This window comes from Ovis aries, chromosome 13 (assembly GCF_016772045.2).
Source record: "Ovis aries strain OAR_USU_Benz2616 breed Rambouillet chromosome 13, ARS-UI_Ramb_v3.0, whole genome shotgun sequence".
NCBI lineage: Eukaryota > Metazoa > Chordata > Mammalia > Artiodactyla > Bovidae > Ovis > Ovis aries.
The window spans coordinates 67,386,758-67,405,583 of record NC_056066.1 but is presented as its reverse complement, the minus strand read 5'-3'; the positions used below and the strand labels follow the sequence as shown (position 1 = coordinate 67,405,583).

General features: G+C 39.4%; 1 protein-coding gene across 4 annotated transcripts in view; it reads right to left on the bottom strand.

Annotated features, from left to right (window-relative positions):
* RALGAPB (Ral GTPase activating protein non-catalytic subunit beta) overlaps nt 1–18,826 on the bottom strand; it is a 93,217-nt gene that overhangs the window by 61,813 nt on the left and 12,578 nt on the right. For all 4 annotated transcript variants that reach the window (XM_042230127.2, XM_004014567.6, XM_012189189.5 and 1 more), the window contains exons 2-5: nt 16,059–16,274; nt 12,281–12,483; nt 3,129–3,292; nt 1,453–1,639 (exon numbers count right to left, since the gene is read on the bottom strand). In XM_042230127.2, the coding sequence (XP_042086061.1) occupies nt 1,453–1,639; nt 3,129–3,292; nt 12,281–12,483; nt 16,059–16,244 (740 nt within the window). In that variant the 5' untranslated portion in view covers nt 16,245–16,274. The remainder of the gene's footprint in view (nt 1–1,452; nt 1,640–3,128; nt 3,293–12,280; nt 12,484–16,058; nt 16,275–18,826) is intronic.

Here is an 18,826-nt window from a genome sequence, read left to right as displayed (position 1 = left end):
TTTTCCATTTGTATTATACTTTTATAATCAAGATAAAAAGATGTATTATTTAAAAATAGATTCATAATAGTGACATTCATAAAGACATACCAGAATAAACAAACAAAAATTCATCTTAAATGATGATAAAGATATATATATTAACTCATAAAAAGACCAATGTACCTTCTGATACCACCTATAATACCACCTAGTAATACCACCTATAAATTATCTGTTTCCACCTCCTCCACTAACCCTCCCATTAAGTCTAAATCAGATTAAGTCTAATCAGATCTCCAGTCTCCTGTCAGATTAACTACCAGCTGACAGGAAATATAAGGGAGAGGAACATATTAATTAACAAAACTAGGACATAATCAGAAAAATCCAGAATGTGAAGCATTCAATAAGACAAAACAAACCAGTTCAACAAAAAACACCTGCAAGGAAATAAAAATGAGAGAGCAGGAACCTACAGTTTAAAATAGGCTTAAGAAATATGTCAACTAAATACAATGTCCATACCTTGTCTGTGTTCTGATTCAATGGAATCAACTATTTTAAAAAGTTGTGACATTCAGGGACATCGGAACACTCAATAGCTAAACAACATTAGAAAACTGTTAACATTTTGTTCATGTGTGATAATGGTATTGTGATCATGTTTAAAAAAGAATGCTCAGCTTTAAAGAGTTATATATTACAAGAAATGAAAAAAAAAAGTCCGAAAAAAATGAAGCTTAACGGTTTACTCACAGAATAGTGATGATATTATATATAAATGGCTAAAAAAAAAGTCATTATTATAAAAAACTACCTACTTTGGTTACAGATGAGAATATTATAGTATGGTCCTATTTCTGTAAAATTATTTATAATAAGATTTCTGGTGAACTTAACTCTTTCTGTTATAACTTTCTTTGGTTCATTTTTTTAAAATAATGATCTTAAACATTTCGGACTTCCCTGGTGGCTCAGACCATAAAGTGTCTGCCTACAATGCAGGAGACCTGGGTTCAATCCCTGGGTCAGGAAGATTCCCTGGAGAAGGAAATGGCAACCCACTCCAGTACTCTTGCCTGTAGAATCCCATGGACGGAGGAACCTGGTAGGCTACAGCACATGGGGACGCAAAGAGTCAGACACGACTTAGCGACTTCACTTTCACTTTCTTTCTAAACATTTTAATAATTAGAATTAGAGTGGGATTTGGGGGGTGGGAATAGTAGGGCTCAGAATTCATCTGCCTCTCCAACATACTTTCTCAATCTAAAAGGTTTTAGATTAAACAGCCACAAGGCCAATTGCTACATCTACTTTTAAAAACTGATTGATTCTATTAACTAAAGTATAATAATAAGAGACACAGAATAGAGACTTTTACCACGTACTCCAGAAAGACACAGAATTAGGGGAAGGCTGCCTACAGCCAGATGGATGAAAGAAGGCAAGTTGATGACAGTAACTTACCTTGAAGTGAGCGCACAGATGACCTTGCTCCATTGCTCCACCACTGCCGGGTGGTGCCTCCAGTTAGCCACCATCTCCTTGGCTGTTTTCCAGTAAGGAGGTGTTGGGAAGCACCGCGTACATGCTAGTAACCAAACCTCAAAGAGAACACCAATCAACTTCTCTGCTAGATTCTCAGCAATGCCACCTTACCAACAAAAAGAAAACATCTTTGGCATACTTATTTGTAAAGCAGACTCTTTAACTCACTGATTTGGGAGAACTGGTCAAAAAATTAAAATAACTGCAATGTTAAGTTTTGACTTTCAAATAACCACTTAATAGTAAGAACAAAAAACTACTCTTAGGAGCTCTTATGAAGGAAATCATGAACACATCAACCCATTATCACATAGGAAGTTTTCGAGTAACCCTGCTGGGTTCTTATGGAAGATCTTAACCTTCCAGGAGCACACACAGAAGAAGGGAAAGGATGAGTGCCTACAATGAGCGAGTGCTATTAGTTTCTGTGCCACATAGCTCATACACGTGACCTCACATTAATTCTGCAGGGTAGGTTTTTATATCAATAGTATCTATTACCAAGTACCAATTATATCCATTTTGAAGATGAGAAAACAGGTTCTGGAAATTTAAGTAACTTGCCCAAGTTCACACAGCCAATAAGAAAAGAAATCAGAACAAATACCTGAGACTTCCTACCTTCAAACTTTGCTATAAAATGCTTCATGTGTTTGAAAGCCAACCTTCAAGGGAGAGGGAGACAAAGAAGGGAGCCAAAGGACTAGTTCTGGTAGGACAAAGCCTCAAGCATGAAAATAGAGCTGCTCCTCGGTTCCAAGCCTGGGAACTAAGGAGAACAGCAGCGGTCTGTACTCTGCCTAGCCACAGAAGGCAAACTTTGGATTTCCATACAGAACAAAAAGTTCTAAGGATTTCAAATGAGCAAAAGTGAAGTTTCAACAATAATAAGCTCCAGAAAGGGATGGATGGCTTGACTTATGGTGCTGAATCCCTGGCATGGGGATTGTTTAAGAGAGAGGCACACTACCTGTCTGGCTAGCTCATCACCAGTCCCAGACAGGGTATTTCTATTACGGAGTCCCTTTCAACACTAAAATTCAGGAATCCTGGACACTGCATTTATGTGAGAGCACAAGCACACTCATATGTGTTAATAAAAAGAACAAACAGATGAATAAGCAACAGGGGAATTTGGAACTAGAATTGTCAACTTATTGTCTGTGTATACTCTATTGTCTGTGCTCTATTATACAAAGCAAGACATCTTAAAATACACTCTGAACTCATAAAACTGAAGGCTTTTTGATGGCTAGGTAATGAATGACATACTTGTCATACTTCCAAATAGAATACTTTAAGATTTTCTAGGTTTCATTTGCTAAACGAAATATCTTCTACAGCCATCAAGTTTTCAGTCTTCCCGGAGGTACATTAGTTGTTTCTTATATAGGCGATCTGTCCTGATACATTGAACAAGCTACTGTTGCTGTCATTATCAAACATGTACATTATCAAACACTGAGTCTCTCCTCATACTGGTTTGTCAACTGTAGTGCCAAATTTTAAATCCCTACTGAGTCTACTACTCATTGAATCTAAAAGTGAACTGTGTTTGGAGCTCAGCAATAAATCAGAAAAAATAATCAACAAACCTTGAACAGTTGGTGGCGCTAGAAGTATGTCATTAATCTGCAGAAGAAACAACAATAAGACTTCCCAGGTTTCTCGGGCCATAATGGATGACTCACGGGCCAGTTTTTGAATGGCTCTCAGGACCTGTAAGCATAGTCGGATCTGACTGGAGCCCTGTTCCTGTCTAAAGAAGACAGACAGACATCACTGACAAGCTTAAGGACAGAATGCAACAGTTAAAGACAGGCAACTCCCTGACAGCACCTGCAGACAGAACTAGGCGCACCCTCTTCAGTTCAAAGCTACTTCCTCCTCATGCAGTTTGGCATTCTGGGATGTAAACCTACCACTCCTAAAGAGCTTGAAAAGCTCCCGAGGAGAAGGAGGATACTAGAAAGTGGACTTCGCCTCTGGGTTTTCTAAGTCTGAAATGTGCCTGGCACATACAACAGATACTCCATAGGTTTCTGCTGAATGAATGAGTAAATACCCACAGCTACTTCTGCTGCTCACACAGCAGAATGACCTTTGTATTCTTTAAAAAATTTTTAAACATATGTTCACAAGAATTCAGCATGAACTTCATAATGCTCACAATCCCTTTGAAGTTAATGTCTGATAGAGAAGAGCTTAAAAAATGAAATATCCTAACAGGTCCCCAAAACTGATGGGATACAGAGATAACTTCCTCAGAAATGAGCACCTGCTAACTGTGGCTCTATCAAAAAAAGGCAACTTAACCCAAAGGTACCCAAGATACTCCCAAAGAAGTTTTATAGCTCTCTTTACTTCACAACACCATTTTTCCCCAACAGTATTATTACATCAGTGTATCAGGGCTAGGGTTGAGGATGAAGATAAAAGTACAAGCCCCAGCCCTTATTCCCACTATCCAACATGGATCACCTTAAGATTTTCAGGAATCATAGTAAACCTACTGCATTGGCAAATAGTGAACTGGCTTCCAGAGTTCCCATGTGAAGACCAAGGCAAGTAACTATCATTATTGAAATAAATCTTGAGGCCAAGTTTCTACATGACTCACGTCACAAAAATTTCATAAAACATGTCTCTATCAGAGGAGGGAATCTCAGAGTCTCCTTGAGAAATCCAGACAATGAAGTGCGTGCTCTTAGAACTTCCATCACAACCTCAGGATAAAGATTCTCAGATTCTGGGCCACAACCCATAAAATCAAACACTTACACTAGAGCTGCAAGAAAATGACAACCCTAAGTTCCTCCTAAAGAAGCCAGACCTAAAGTGAAATGATGAGACATTCACCTAGGAAAAGACAAGAGTCCCCAAGGACAGGGAGAGGTCCCATGTTCAGTCTAAGGTGAATCCAGACCATGGGAAGCCAAGAGGCTCAAGCTTGTATCTGTTGGTCTGCTACTAAGCAAGAGTAAGAAATACACAGTAGCCCCAAACTTCATATAGCCATGTAAGAGGAAACCCAGAATAAAAAATAAAAATACCACTAGTGGTCCTGGGGGCGACATTCTTACAAGCTAGCAATAACACTAGAAACTTTCCAAATGGTAACCCAGGCTTACCTACCATTCCTAGTACTACCTGCCCAGTGCAGAAAAGGAAACATCTGCTCCTTAGGTACTGTGGCATCACTCAGCAGCCTAAATTCAAGAGCAGTGTCCAAGTTTATACAGCTAAGAGAAATAAGGCAACCTTTACTGAAAAACAAACAGAAAGGTCGAAACACCACAGATGCTCTTTTCCCCCTAATATTTCCAAAAGTAACATGCGAACTTCAGAAAAACTATTCTAGAACATGAGCTAGTGAACTATGTATGGTATGTGGGTCAAATCTGGCCTGTCATCTGTTTTTGTAAAAAAAAAAAAAAACTTTATTGGAACACAACCATGCTCATTGATTAATATATCGTCTATGGCCGCTTCTCTATATCAGCACAGTTGAATAGTTGAGACAGACACTATGGTATGGCCCACAAAGCCTAAAATATTTACTATATGCCTCTTTACAAAAAAAGTTTGCCGACGACTGCTTTAGAAAAATGCCACACTTTTTGAAGTACAGTATATTCGAGCAATGAAGACCCTAATCAGTTTTAAATGATGGCTATGTGCTCACTCAGCTATCAGTTCAGTTCAGTTCAGTCACTCAGTCATGTCCGACTCTTTGCGACCCCATGAATCGCAGCATGCCAGCCCTCCCTATCCATCACCATCTCCCGGAGTTCACTCAGACTCATGTCCATCGAGTCAATGATGCCATCCAGCCATCTCATCCTCTGTTGTCCCCTTCTCCTCCTGCCCTCAATCCCTCCCAGCATCAGAGTCTTTTCCAATGAGTCAACTCTTCACACGAAGTGGCCAAAGTACTGGAGTTTCAGCTTTAGCATCATTCCTTCCAAAGAAATCCCAGGGTTAATCTCCTTCAGAATGGACTGGTTGGATCTCCTTGCAGTCCAAGGGACTCTCAAGAGTCTTCTCCAACACCACAGTTCAAACGCATCAATTCTTTGGCGCTCAGCCTTCTTCACAGTCCAACTCTCACATCCATACATGACCACAGGAAAAACCATAGCCTTGACTAGACGGACCTCTGATGGCAAAGTAATGTCTCTGCTTTTGAATATACTATCTAGGTTGGTCATAACTTTTCTTCCAAGGAGTAAGTGTCTTTTAATTTCATGGCTGCAGTCACCATCTGCAGTGATTTTGAAGCCCAAAAATAAAGTCTGACACTGTTTCCCTGTTTCCCCATCTATCTCCCATGAAGTGATGGGACCAGATGCCATGATGTTTGTTTTCTGAATGTTGAGCTTTAAGCCAACTTTTTCACTCTCCTCTTTCACTTTCATCAAGAGGCTTTTTAGCTCCTCTTCACTTTCTGCCATAAGGGTGGTGTCATCTGCATATCTGAGGTTATTGATATTTCTCCCGGCAATCTTGATTCCAGCTTGTGTTTCTTCCAGTCCAGCGTTTCTCATGATGTACTCTGCATATAAGTTATGCACTCCCCCAAATCAAACTGACAGGGAAAAAAGAAAGGCTACACCATTCTGACCTAATCTTCAGCAAAGTGGTAGAGGCTGTTTCCTCTATTTGAGCATTAGTTTTCATAAAAACAATTAAGTAAACTTGATGATTTTGTGACTATTTGACTCAAAAAACAAAATCAAAAAACTCCCAATAACAGGAGATAATATCATAACTCCCAATATTTAGCACTGAAAATATTCAGCTCCCTAAGATACAATTATCCAGGAGAACTCTAATACTCAGTTCAGCAAGCACCCTCTCAGAATTACACACACTTTTGGGAAAACAAGCTAATTACCAAATAGTAAAATGAACAATTTATACGGTAGTCATGCTTCTCAAAAGAGAAAAGCAAAAGCCTAATTAATATAAATCCAATTGATTTTTCTCATTAATAAAATTAACTGAGCACTCAGAGTTGGTAAGAGTACAAAGAGGAGACAATACTACCCATGAAACTCTCCCATTTACTACGAAAAAGCCTAGTAAATTAGTCTCCTAAATGGGATGATAAGAAAGCATTAAAAGTATTATCATTTTAGAAGAATCTGCTTAGCTACAAACAATGTCTTCCTACCACTTACTTTCCACCATTTCCTGTTATAACTTCTATTTGAAATCAATAAATACAAACAACCAGCATTTAATTCACCCAAATGTAACCTAGACAGTGTATTAAAAAGCAAAGACATCACTTTGCCAACAAAGGTCCAAACAGTCAAAGCTATGGTTTATCTAGTAGTCATGTACAGATGTGAGGGTTGGACCATAAAGAAAGCTGAGCACTGAAGAACTGATGCATTTGAACTGTGTGTTAGAGAAGACTTCCCTTGGACAGCAAGGAGATCAAACCAGTCAATTCTAAGGAAATCAATTCCAAACATTCATTGGAAGGACTGAGGCTGAAGCTCCAATACCTTGGCCACCTGAAGCAAAGAGCCGACTCATTGGAGAAGACCCTGATCCTGGAAAAGACCGAAGGTTGGAGGAGAAGGGTGCAACAGAGGATGAGATAGTTGGATGACATCACCGACTCAATGGACATGAGTTATAGCAAGTTCTGGGAGATAGTGAAGCCTGGCGTGCTGCAGTTCACAAGGTCACAATGAGTTGGACATGACTGAATGACTACACCATCAGAAGTAGAACTGGGTGGCTGGTGACGGGGTGGTAAGATTAAGGCGTTAACAGACATACCTCAATGTACTGCACTTCGTTTTATTGCACTTCACCAATATTGTGGGTTTTTTACAAACTAAAGACTTATAGCAACCTTACACGGACTGAGCAAGTCTGTATGTGCAATTTCCCCCACTGCATTGCACACTTTGTGTCTCTATGCCACATTTTGGTAATTCTCAAAATATTTTCATTGTTATTATATCTTTACAGTGATTTGATGATCAGTGATCTTTGATGTTACTACTATAATTGTTTTGCGGCATCAAAAAACACGCCCATATAAGATGTCAAACTTCACTGATAAATGTGTTCTGACTGCTCCACCAACCAGCCATTTTCCTGCATTGTCTTTCTCCTCAGGCCTCCCTATTCCCTGAGACACAGCAATATTGAAATTAGGCCATTTAATAACCCTACAATGCCTCTAAGTGTCCAAATGAAAGGAAGAATCAAGTCTTTCACTTTAAATCAAAAACCAGAAATAACAAGTACCTACCGTAATAGCACAGGGAACCATATTCAATATCCTATAATAACCTATAATGGAAAAGAATCTTAAAAAGAATATGTGTGTGTGTGCACGCACGTGCACAAAACTGAATCACTTTGTTGTATAACAAAATGTAACACGGCACTGTAAAATGGTAGAAATGACTAAGCTTAGTGAGGAAAGCAGGTCAAAAGCCAAGACAGGCTAGAAGCTAGGCCTTCCGCATCAGTAAGCCAAATTGTGAATGCAAAGGAAAAGCTTTTGAAGGAAATTAAAAGTGTTACTCCAGTGAACACACAAATGATAAGAAAAAGAAACAGCCTTATTACTGATATGAAGAAAGTTTTAGTGTCTGGATAGATCAAACAAACCACAACATTCCCTTAAGCCAAAGCCTAACCCGCAGCAAGGCCCTTAACTCTCTTCAATTCTGTGAAGGCTGAGAATGGTGAGGAGGCTGCAGAAGGAAAGTCTGAAGCGCAGAGGCTGGTTCATGAGGCTGAAGGAAAGAAGCTGTCGCCATAAAAAAAAAAAAAAAGTGTACATGGGGGGTGGGGGCAGCAGCAAGGTGAAGCAGCAAGTGCTAATGTAAAAGCTGTAGCAAGTTATCCAGAAGATCTAGCCAAGATAATTAAGGAAGATGAAAGTAGCCACACTAAACAATTGATTTTCAGTGGAGACAAAACAGCCTACAGGCTTCTAATGGAAGAAGATCCCATCTAAGGACTTTCATAGCTAGAGAGAACTCCTGGCTTCAAAAATGCAAAGGACAGGCTGACTCTTGATAGGGGCCTCAAGCAGCTAGTGGCTTCAAGTTGAAGCCAATGCTCATTTACCATTCTGACAATTCTAGGACCCCTAAGAATTATGCTCAATCTACTCTGCCTGTGCCATATAAATGAAACAATAAAGCCCAGATGACAGCACACCAGTTTACAACATGATTTGCTAAATATTTTAAGCCCATTGTTGAGACCTACTACTCAGGAAAAAAGATGCCTTTTAAAATATTACTGCTCATTTACAAAGCACTTGGTCATCCAAGAGCTCTGATGGATGTCACCTGCCATTTCAGTAAACAATGTTGTGGCCATAAAGCCACAGTCAATAAAGCCACTCCCTACAGTACACCCTAGGGGAATTCAGGACAGAGGAAAACAAAATACTGGGCCTACACAGTTAAGATGCATATCAAAGGAATAATTTCAATAAGCTCAAACTCTTGCATCTTCCTATACAAAGAAAGGCACTAAAATCATTACCTTAAGATGTCTTCTTTTTGAATAGCAGTAATTTTTCATGTTCTGCTACACAGCTTTTTTTTTTTCCCCCAGAAAAACTCCTATATATCTTTGCTCCTTCTTTACCTCTTTGGAACACTCCCTCTGAGCATCTGAGAGGCTATATCCAGGCTATAGTTTTCAGTAAATCCGATGAATAAAATGTAATTCTCAACTTTTAGGCTGTGCAGTTTTTTCTGTCAACACTGAGATGTACAATGAGATTAATGTTGCCTGCTAACCTACCATTCATTCTGCTGCCCATGGATGAAGGAGAAATTTGAACTTTCAAGTCCTATTATTTAAGAAATACATTTGGGTAAGACTACAGCTGCCATAGACAGTGATTTCTCTGATGGCCACTTTCAATTTCAAGTAGAAACTGAAAACCCGGTGGAAAAGATTCATCATTCTAAATGGCATTAAGAATATTTATGATTCATGGGGAAAGGTCAAAATATCAACATTAATAACAGTCTGGAAGAAGCTGATTCCAGTCCTCATGGATGACACTGAGGGGCTTAAGACTTCAGTGGAGGAAGTGAATGCAGATGTGGTAGAAATAACAAGAGAACTAAAATTAGAAGTGGAACCTGAAGACGGGGCTGAATCGCCGTAATCTCATGATGAAACTTTCATGGATGAGGAGCTGCCTCTTATAGATGAGCAGAGAAAGTGGTTTCTTAAGATGGAATCTACTTTTGGTGTAGATGTTGTACACATTATTGAAGTGAAAACAAAGGATTTAGAATATTGCATAAATTTAGTTGATAAAGCAGAAGGCTTTGACAGGATTAACTCTAATTCTGAAAGAACCTCTATTGTAGGCAAAATGTTATCAAATAGCACTGCATGTTACAGAGAAATCATTCATGAACTGCTGAGTCAATCCATGTGGCAAATGTCACTGTTGTCTTATAAGAAACTGCCACATCCACCCAACCTGATCAGCTAGCAGCCGTCAACATCAGGGTAAGACCCTACACCATCAAAAAGGTAACAGTTCACTAAAGGCTCAGATGATACTTAGCACTTTTTAGTAATGCTAGTATTTTTTAATTAAAACATGTACTTTGTTTTTTTAGACATAATGCTATTGCACACTTATAGACAACAATATACTATAAACATAACTTTTATACTGGGAAACCAAAAAATGCTTTACTTCAATGTTTGCTTTACTGCAGCAGCCTGGAATCAAACCAACAATATCTTGAGGTATGTTTGCAAACTTGATCCTATAGATCACAGCATGTAATGAAGATTCTCTTTTTTAATTCAGATTTTCTAAAGTAATCTTCCTTCTAAATTTAAAAAGCTAAAATTTACAGAGATGCTTTTTGGATAATTTATAGCCCCTCATCATCTGACAGACCAAAAGTCCTAACCAAAACTTTTCCAGAAGGATAGAAGTCAGCCCTCTTGACCCTTCCAGACATTTTCAAAATAGAAACACACACAGATGAAAACAGATTTTTCTCAAAGGAAATCCCTACAAATGGGTAGGCAACTAATGTTTTCCTCTCCATTTTCTATTATTTCCAAAATCCTTTAAAATGACATATAATTTTTTTAGAATGGGAAAAAATGTTTTAGGTATAAGTAAGGCAACCCTGTGGATCACAATAAACTGTGGAAAATTCTGAAAGACATGGGAATACCAGACCACCTAACCTGCCTCTTGAGAAACCTATATGCAGGTCAGGAAGCAAGTTAGAATTAGACATGGAACAACAGACTGGTTCCAAATAGGAAAAGGAGTATGTCAAGGCTGTATATTGTCACCCTGCTTATTTAACTTATACGCAGAGTGCATCATGAAAAATGCTGGGCTGGAGGAAGCACAAGCTGGAATTAAGATTGCCGGAAGAAATGTCAACAACCTCAGATATGCAGATGATACCACCCTTATGGCAGAAAGTGAAGAGGAATTAAAAAGCCTCTTGATTAAAGTGAAAGGGGAGAATGAAAAAGTTGGCTTAAAGCTCAACATTCAGAAAACTAAGATCATGGCATCTGGTCCCATCACTTCATGGCAAATAGATGTGGAAACAGTGTCAGACTTTAATTTTTGGGCTCTAAAATCACTGGAGATGGTGACTGCAGTCATGAAATTAAAAGACTCTTACTCCTTGGAAGGAAGGTTATGACTAACCTAGATAGTATATTAAAAAGCAGAGATAACACTTTGCCAACAAAGGTCCATCTAGTCAAGGCTATGGCTTTTCCAGTGGTCATGTATGGATGTGAGAGTTGGACTGTGAAGAAAGCTGAGCACTGAAGAATTGATGCTTTTGAACTGTGGTGTTGGAGAAGACTCTTGAGAGTCCCTCGGACTCCAAGAAGGTCCAAACAGTGCATCCTAAAGATCGGTCCTGGGTGTTCACTGGAAGGACTGACGCTAAAGCTGAAACTCCAATACCCTGGCTACCTCATGTGAAGAGTTGACTCATTGGAAAAGACCCTGATGCTAGGAGGGATTGGGGGTAGGAGGAGAAGGGGACGACAGAGGATGCAATGGCTGGATGGCATCACCGACTTGATGGACATGAGTTTGGGTGAACTCTGGGAGTTGGTGATGGACAGGGAGGCCTGGTGTGCTGTAGTTCATGGTGTCGCAAAGAGTCAGACACGCCTGAGCGACTGAACTGAACTGAAGGCAACCGTACATTACAATATTTAAGGTCTCTGTCACAGAAGGTAGGAGAAAAACTCAGTAATACAACTGTCAAAAGTATTCTTTCGGTCTACTACAAATTTGCCCATAATTTCAAATCTGCCCATAATTTCAAATCTGCTTACTTCTATATCTTCATTCTCTCATAAGATTCATTTTAAGGTACAGGGCTTAGTTATTTCTTTAGCTTAAGTTTAGACAACAATTACGTTAGGCAAAAACAGGGTTTTTTTACTGTAAGGGAAAGGGGGTCACAGTATTTTCATACCTAATAGCTATCAGATCTTAGAAGCAAAGCCAAAAGCTGTTAAAATGAAAACACATTGTTAAAGAGTCCTAGAAAACATTATATAAGCCCATCTCTCTCATTGATATTAACACATTTTTTAACTGAAAAAGACATGAAAATTACTGCTCAAAAGACTAACAATGAAATCAGTTCCTAGAATATAAAAAAGTAACAATGATGAATATTTTATTATGATCCGGATAATGGCCAGATAGACTAGTATAGCTTACCTTGGTACAAAAAGATTTTGCAGGTGTTTTAGTATACTTTGAACATATAGATTAGGCTCTTTAATAACTGGCAATGGAATAGAATCTTTCGGTAACACTAAAGCCATAATCCAGTCGGTATATACATCAACACAATATTTTACAGTCTCTCCATCCAATGGAAGGGTCAGTCCATAGCAAATTACTTCCATGGTCCATTTTACCTAAACAAAAGAAAATATAGATATAGAATTATTACACATCCCTCGCTGTTTATCAGTAGACTGATTTAAAATGTTAACTTATTACCAAAAACCTCTCAATTGAAGTATATTCGTCTCAACATAGATCAGATTAATTTTAGAAAATGCACCTCCCATGTATAAGACATACTCAGACAACACTCTCTAAGCAAAAGATTTAAGAAAATAAATTATGTGCTTATTTCTAATTATCAAGCCTACATTGGCTTTCACCCCTTAGACATTATTACTGTTTGCTCTGTAAAATAAAAAGTACAGGTCATCTTGGCTTTCCACAGAGATTAGATGCACAGAAATAGAAAATTTTAGATATTTTCCTCCACTTAATTTGCATGTGGGTATGTGTCATTTAGGAAATCATTTACATAAATTTAATCATATTCCATTTTCAGATTATGCAACTTTAACAAACAACAGGAAGGAAGATGAACTGTCCAACTCTTGCTGTGTGACTATTTTCATTTGGCAAAGAAAATAATATTTTAAATGGAAGGGCAAGATCAAACACAAGTCAGAAGAGACTGAAGCTGGGTAACATCTTAAAAAGGCACTTGCTGCTAAGTCACTTCAGTCGTGTCCGACTCTGTGCGACCCCATAGATGGCAGCCCACCAGGCTCCCCTGTCCCTGGGATTCTCCAGGCAAGAACACTGGAGTGGGTTGCCACTTCCTCCTCCAACGCATGAAAGTGAAAAGTGAAAGTGAAGTTGCTCAGTCGTGTCCGACTCTTCTCAACCCCATAAATTGCAGCCTACCAGGCTCCTCTGCCCATGGGATTTTCCAGGCAAGAGTACTGGAGTGGGTTGCCATTGCCTTCTCCAAAAAAGGCACTTAGCTACACTAAATGACTTCCAGTCTCCTGACCTGTCTGAATCATAGGGGCTGAGAGAAATTGTCTGAGACTGTTGAACCACTGCCAGCAATTATGAATAAATAAGGTACAATGAAAAGGGGAAAATGGTCCAACTTGCAAAAGAAGATAAAACTATATTCCAGATAATGTAGACTGGAAAGTTTAAGTGAATTCCAGACAAAACTCTGGGACAAATTACTAAGCAGATGATCAGGGAGTACTTATAAAAGGGAAGAAGGGTCAGTGGGAACTAGCCTGCTCAAAAGAACAAGTCATACCAGACAAGCTTCATTCCTTTATCAAGAGGATTACTATGAAGGCAGCTAGTATAAACCTGGTACTGATTTAAAATCAGTTTCTGAGGCACTTTCATAAATATTATCTAACCATCAGAATAACCCATGTGAGAGGGTAAACTATCCTCATTTTAGACATAAGAAAACTGAAGTTTAGCAAATTAAGCTATTTGGCCCAAAGCCTCTGCTTCAAAATACCAGAGCTGAAAACTAGATCCCTGGCCTAGAAATCTAAAGCTATTCTCACCATGCCATTAACAGCCTTCTCTGGCAAAGGGCGATCTGGGCTTTAACAAGTTTGGTCCTTGTGGACAAGATGGAGACAACATATAGTCCAGAAGAAGGTAGAATGGCTGGATTTGTAACTGGTCAAAATAACCTGGGAGACTAGCAGTGGATTACTGTACCAAGATCATTTTGGAAGCAGATGCCCAATGGCATGCCAAAGGCTCTGCCAAGATTTTAACTTAGAGAAAATTGGATTACCATTTTGTAATGGTAATCCATTACATGGACCATGTGTAGACGTCACAAAACTAAAAAAATAACTAACTTGTAAAACAGAAATTCAGGATTCACAAAGATTTCAGCAGTTTAAAACTAAAGCTGAATGTAACAAGATAAATACATGTACTGAAATATTTAAGCTCAGAACAAAACTACAAAGGTCACAGGTAGAAAATATGTAACAACAGTGTAACAGAAAACAACATGTCACAGCAATTAATATTAAAAGCAACTATAACAACACATTGAGGCTATGACAAATAAGGTGGGGAGGGGTGCAGAGCGGGATTAAGCTGAACAAGGGAAAGAATTTTAAAAGAGGCTGCCAAGTTCCTAATTATCAGAGGAAAGACCAAGGAGAAGATGTACCTTTGGTGATATCTTCATACAATAGTTCACTTACATAATTTGAGAGGGCACTGGATTTAAGAACTATTATTCTCTCATATTCTTTCGAGGGTAGAAAGAGCTGCACTGAACACCACCACCTAATCACATGCCATCTCTTCCCAGGAGAAGGCAGCAAGGAATCACAGATACACCAAGAAGAGAGTACACCAGGGCAAGTGCTAGTCCTTAGGATAGGTCTCTGCCAGGGCACTCTGAGAAGAAAATGCTCTTCAGTATGAAGGGCTTCCCCTTCGGTAGTCCATGGCCTACAGAGGGTAAATAAACTGCCTCCTGAGCTATAATCTTCAGTCTCTCTAGAATGGTCCTATACCTGGATTAAGTCTAATCTCTCCTTCAGGAGAAATCAGAACATAAGTGAAAAGGGACGGGCAGGTTAAGTCCAACTTAAAGCAACTTAACTGTAATGCCCAGTCCCCTGAACCCAAGAATAGAGGACCAGCTCCAGGCCAAGCCATTCCAAAAACTCCTCATCTTTAGGGACAGCAAACATGATCCCCATTCCAATCACTTGGGCTCACAGCCATACAGATTGAACTGCTCTGCAGAACTCTCAAACTTGTAAGTCAGGATGGAGACAGCAGGAGAGCCTCAGGCTCAATGCACACGGGCAGCCTGAAAACCACACAAAACAGGCCTTTGGTTAGAGGCCTTTTAGAGTTAAAAACAAAGAGCTTCCAAACACAAGCCTCTGAAGAGAAATCTGAAGACTGAGCCTAGAACCTGGGGAAAGGGCCTGATGTCCTGACATCCAAGTCTGCTCAGCACACAGCTCAGGTGGAGGAGAATTGGGTCCGAGAAGGCAATGGCACCCCACTCCAGTACTCTTGCCTGGAAAATCCCATGGACGGAGGAGCCTGGTGGGCTGCAGTCCATGGGGTCGCTAGGAGTCAGACACGACTGAGTGACTTCACTTTCACTTTTCACTTTCACACACTGGAGAAGGAAATGGCGACCCACTCCAGTGTTCTTGCCTGGAGAATCCCAGGGATGGGGGAGCCTGGTAGGCTGCCGTCTATGGGGTTGCACAGAGTTGGACACGACAGAAGCAACTTAGCAGCAGCAGGAAATCCCAACAGCACAATGGAACAATCTATTCCTTGAACTCCCACAAACTCTGAGCTCTAACCCACAACCCATATAAGTTCAAACTGAGAAGTCACACTCCACTGAGCAGAAATCCATTTTAAAAGTGTGTGTTAGTTGCTCAGCTGTGTCAGACTCTTTGAGACCCTATGGACTATAGCCTACCAGGCTACTCTGTCCATGGGATTCTCCAGGCAAGAATACTAGAGTGGGTTGCCATTCCCTCCTGCAGGGGATCTTCCCGACCCAGGGACTGAACCTGGGTCTCCTGCATTGCAGGCACATTCTTCACTGTCTGAGCCACCAGGGAATCCCATAAAATGTTAAATAGATTATGCAGTAACAAACATACTTTCACACAGTAGAATGAAATCAAGAAACACTTACTTCTTTGTCAGTTTTTAACAAACTCTCACTCCCAGCCACTGAAGGGGTACCTAAGGCCTGCCCGAGAGGATGAACCACCGCGTTTGCCACCTCTCGCCCAACGCTCTCTGGATAGCTGTGCAGCACACTGGTGTGGCCCTGATCATTCTGAATCACCAAATGCAGCGACCTCCACTCAGAGTACATCGTGCCGCTAAAGGACTATCCAAATGGCACCTGAAAAGACAAAAGAGAATCCCACGTCAGATTATACTGCTGGAAGCTAATAAAAATACGTAAAACACATATTTACCCTACATAGCACAATAAAGCAGCTGCCTTGAGATGACTGAGGGAAAAAAAACCAAAACACCTAAATGTTTTGAGGATGTTCTCAATAGCCTCTTGGTGAGATCAAGTAGGAAAGGCAGACCCTGGGAAGCAGCTGTCTGAGCACCTCCCCAAAAGAGCCTTCAGAAGCCCAGAGGAGAGCTGGGGCAGATGGCCACAGTGCAAGGGGATAAAATAATCAGATCTGGGACACTCACGGCATGAGGGAACCCTCCTCATTCCATGTTCCAGAATGGAAAAAGATGGAAGAAGGGTATGCTCCAAGCAGAAAAGGGAGACAAAGGAAAGGGTTTACTTCAAGCCCCAGATTTTTCAGTCAACAGTTTCCAAGTACCTATTACATGCTAGAAACAGACCCCTGCAATTTCCCACCACTGCCCTTAAATCAGACATAAAATTATTTGAGAACATTTCATTCTCTACAGCAGTGGCATACCCTCTTCTGGTAATGGAACACCTGGAACTCAGTATTCTTCAGAAAATCTATTAAGACCTGCCACTTACTGAGCATATATTACCTAGTGCTCATGAAAGCCTCACAACTCTGTGAAAATTAAGTCACGTTATCCCTATCTCACAGATGAAAAAACTGAGGCATAGAGAGATGTGCTGCTTCTCTGAGGCTTAAGAACTATAACATGATAGAGCTGGGTTTTGAGTCCCATCTGTTGCGCTCCATGGACCATGCTCTTAACCCGAGTACGTACTGCCCCTCTCTAGCCTATAGATTCTCCATGACACAGACTGCTTTTCCCAATGCTGTATATTCTCTATGAAATGATATCTAAGTCTACTATACAAATAAAAAATTCTAGCCACATAAAACGTTATTTATATGATTACAATGTAAATATTATAATCACAAATGCCACATTCATGAAGCAAATCAAGGATGATTGGTCCTTTCCAAATCATTTCTGTAAACTTTCATTTTCTACTTGCTCTGAAATCTGTTGGCCCAACCAGCAGAGTTTAAGGGTACATTTAAACTTTAAAATGTTCCATCCCTTAAGCTAGTTTTTCTTCAAATGAGTAGCTTTGTTTAATTTTATCTTAGAAAACCTCATTCCCGCTCAACAAGTACCAGTGTTTTTCAAGAGGATATGGCCCGCCTCTGGACAAGAGTCCCTGAAAACACAAAGGCAGAAGGGATGAATCAGCATCAAACAAGGTACCTACAATGTGAAGGATGGGTGGATGTGAGACTCTATTAAAATTGCCTCAGTCTCCTTAGGATTTATAAGGAACCCCCGACAAGGGTATCCTGGTGTCCCCCCAGCCCCCGGCTGTCCTAAAACAACTCTCTCAAAACTGGAAGGGAAAAAAGGGGAAATTCTGATAGGGTGCCATTCCCATCAGAGGACAACTTATACCCACACATTTTTTCTCACCTTTGAAAATAAGCATATATACACATAAATACATATACATATAGTACACAGTATAATATACATACACACACTATAATCTCTTACCTAAATGCACAGGAACATTACACTACAGGGTTTTTTGTTTTAGTGTGATTTTTCACCCTTTTCGTTTGTTTGCCTTCATTCCCTATCCAAGTAATTTGCTCCCCAGAATAGATAATCCATTTAAACAACCTAACACTTCCTCTTGTACTCTGCTCAATCATATTAAAATAATTTATATACACGCAAAGCTAGGAACTATATACTTTTTCCTATATCTTTTTCCTATTCACCAGTACCTCACAAATATACTTCTTTCTAATGACAGATTCTTTTTCATGACTATGTACTATTCCATGATATGGCATAATTTATTCAACCAATCTCCTAATAATGTTTTTTCCAGGAGAAAAAAACTAATATATTTACTTCATTTCCCATTTTTTTGTCACTAGGAAATACTAATGCAAGAAATAGGCTTGCTTATATATCCTTAATCAGTGGCCTTTAAATTTCTACTAGAGAAACTACTGGATCAAAGAGTATATTTATTTTTAACGTTAACAGATCTTGCCAGATCACTTCCCCAAAAGCTGTAATAACTCCCATTCACATTAGGAATGGATGAGAGCTTTTCCATCTTCTCACTCTCAATCTTTTGCCAAGAATCAGACTTACTTATGTATTTATTTATCTGCCAGTTTGGAGGTATGAAATGAAATTTCACTATTCTAGCCAAATATATTTTTATTTTACACCTTCTTGTTTTGAGTCTGCCTTAGATGATTTCTCCCTCCTACCCTCCATATCAGTGCTTTCCAAAAAGTGGGCCATAAAATAAATGTAATAGATAATACTTTTCAATTATATGGAATAGAATATATAATAAAGGCACCATACACAGTAAAGGTAAGCAAAGTTCTATGAAATCTTGTTTCATTTTTTATATATGTGTATGTTCTGGGTCACAATATAAAATACATAAAATATTATTGTGGGTCTAGGTCCAAAAGTTTAAAAACATAA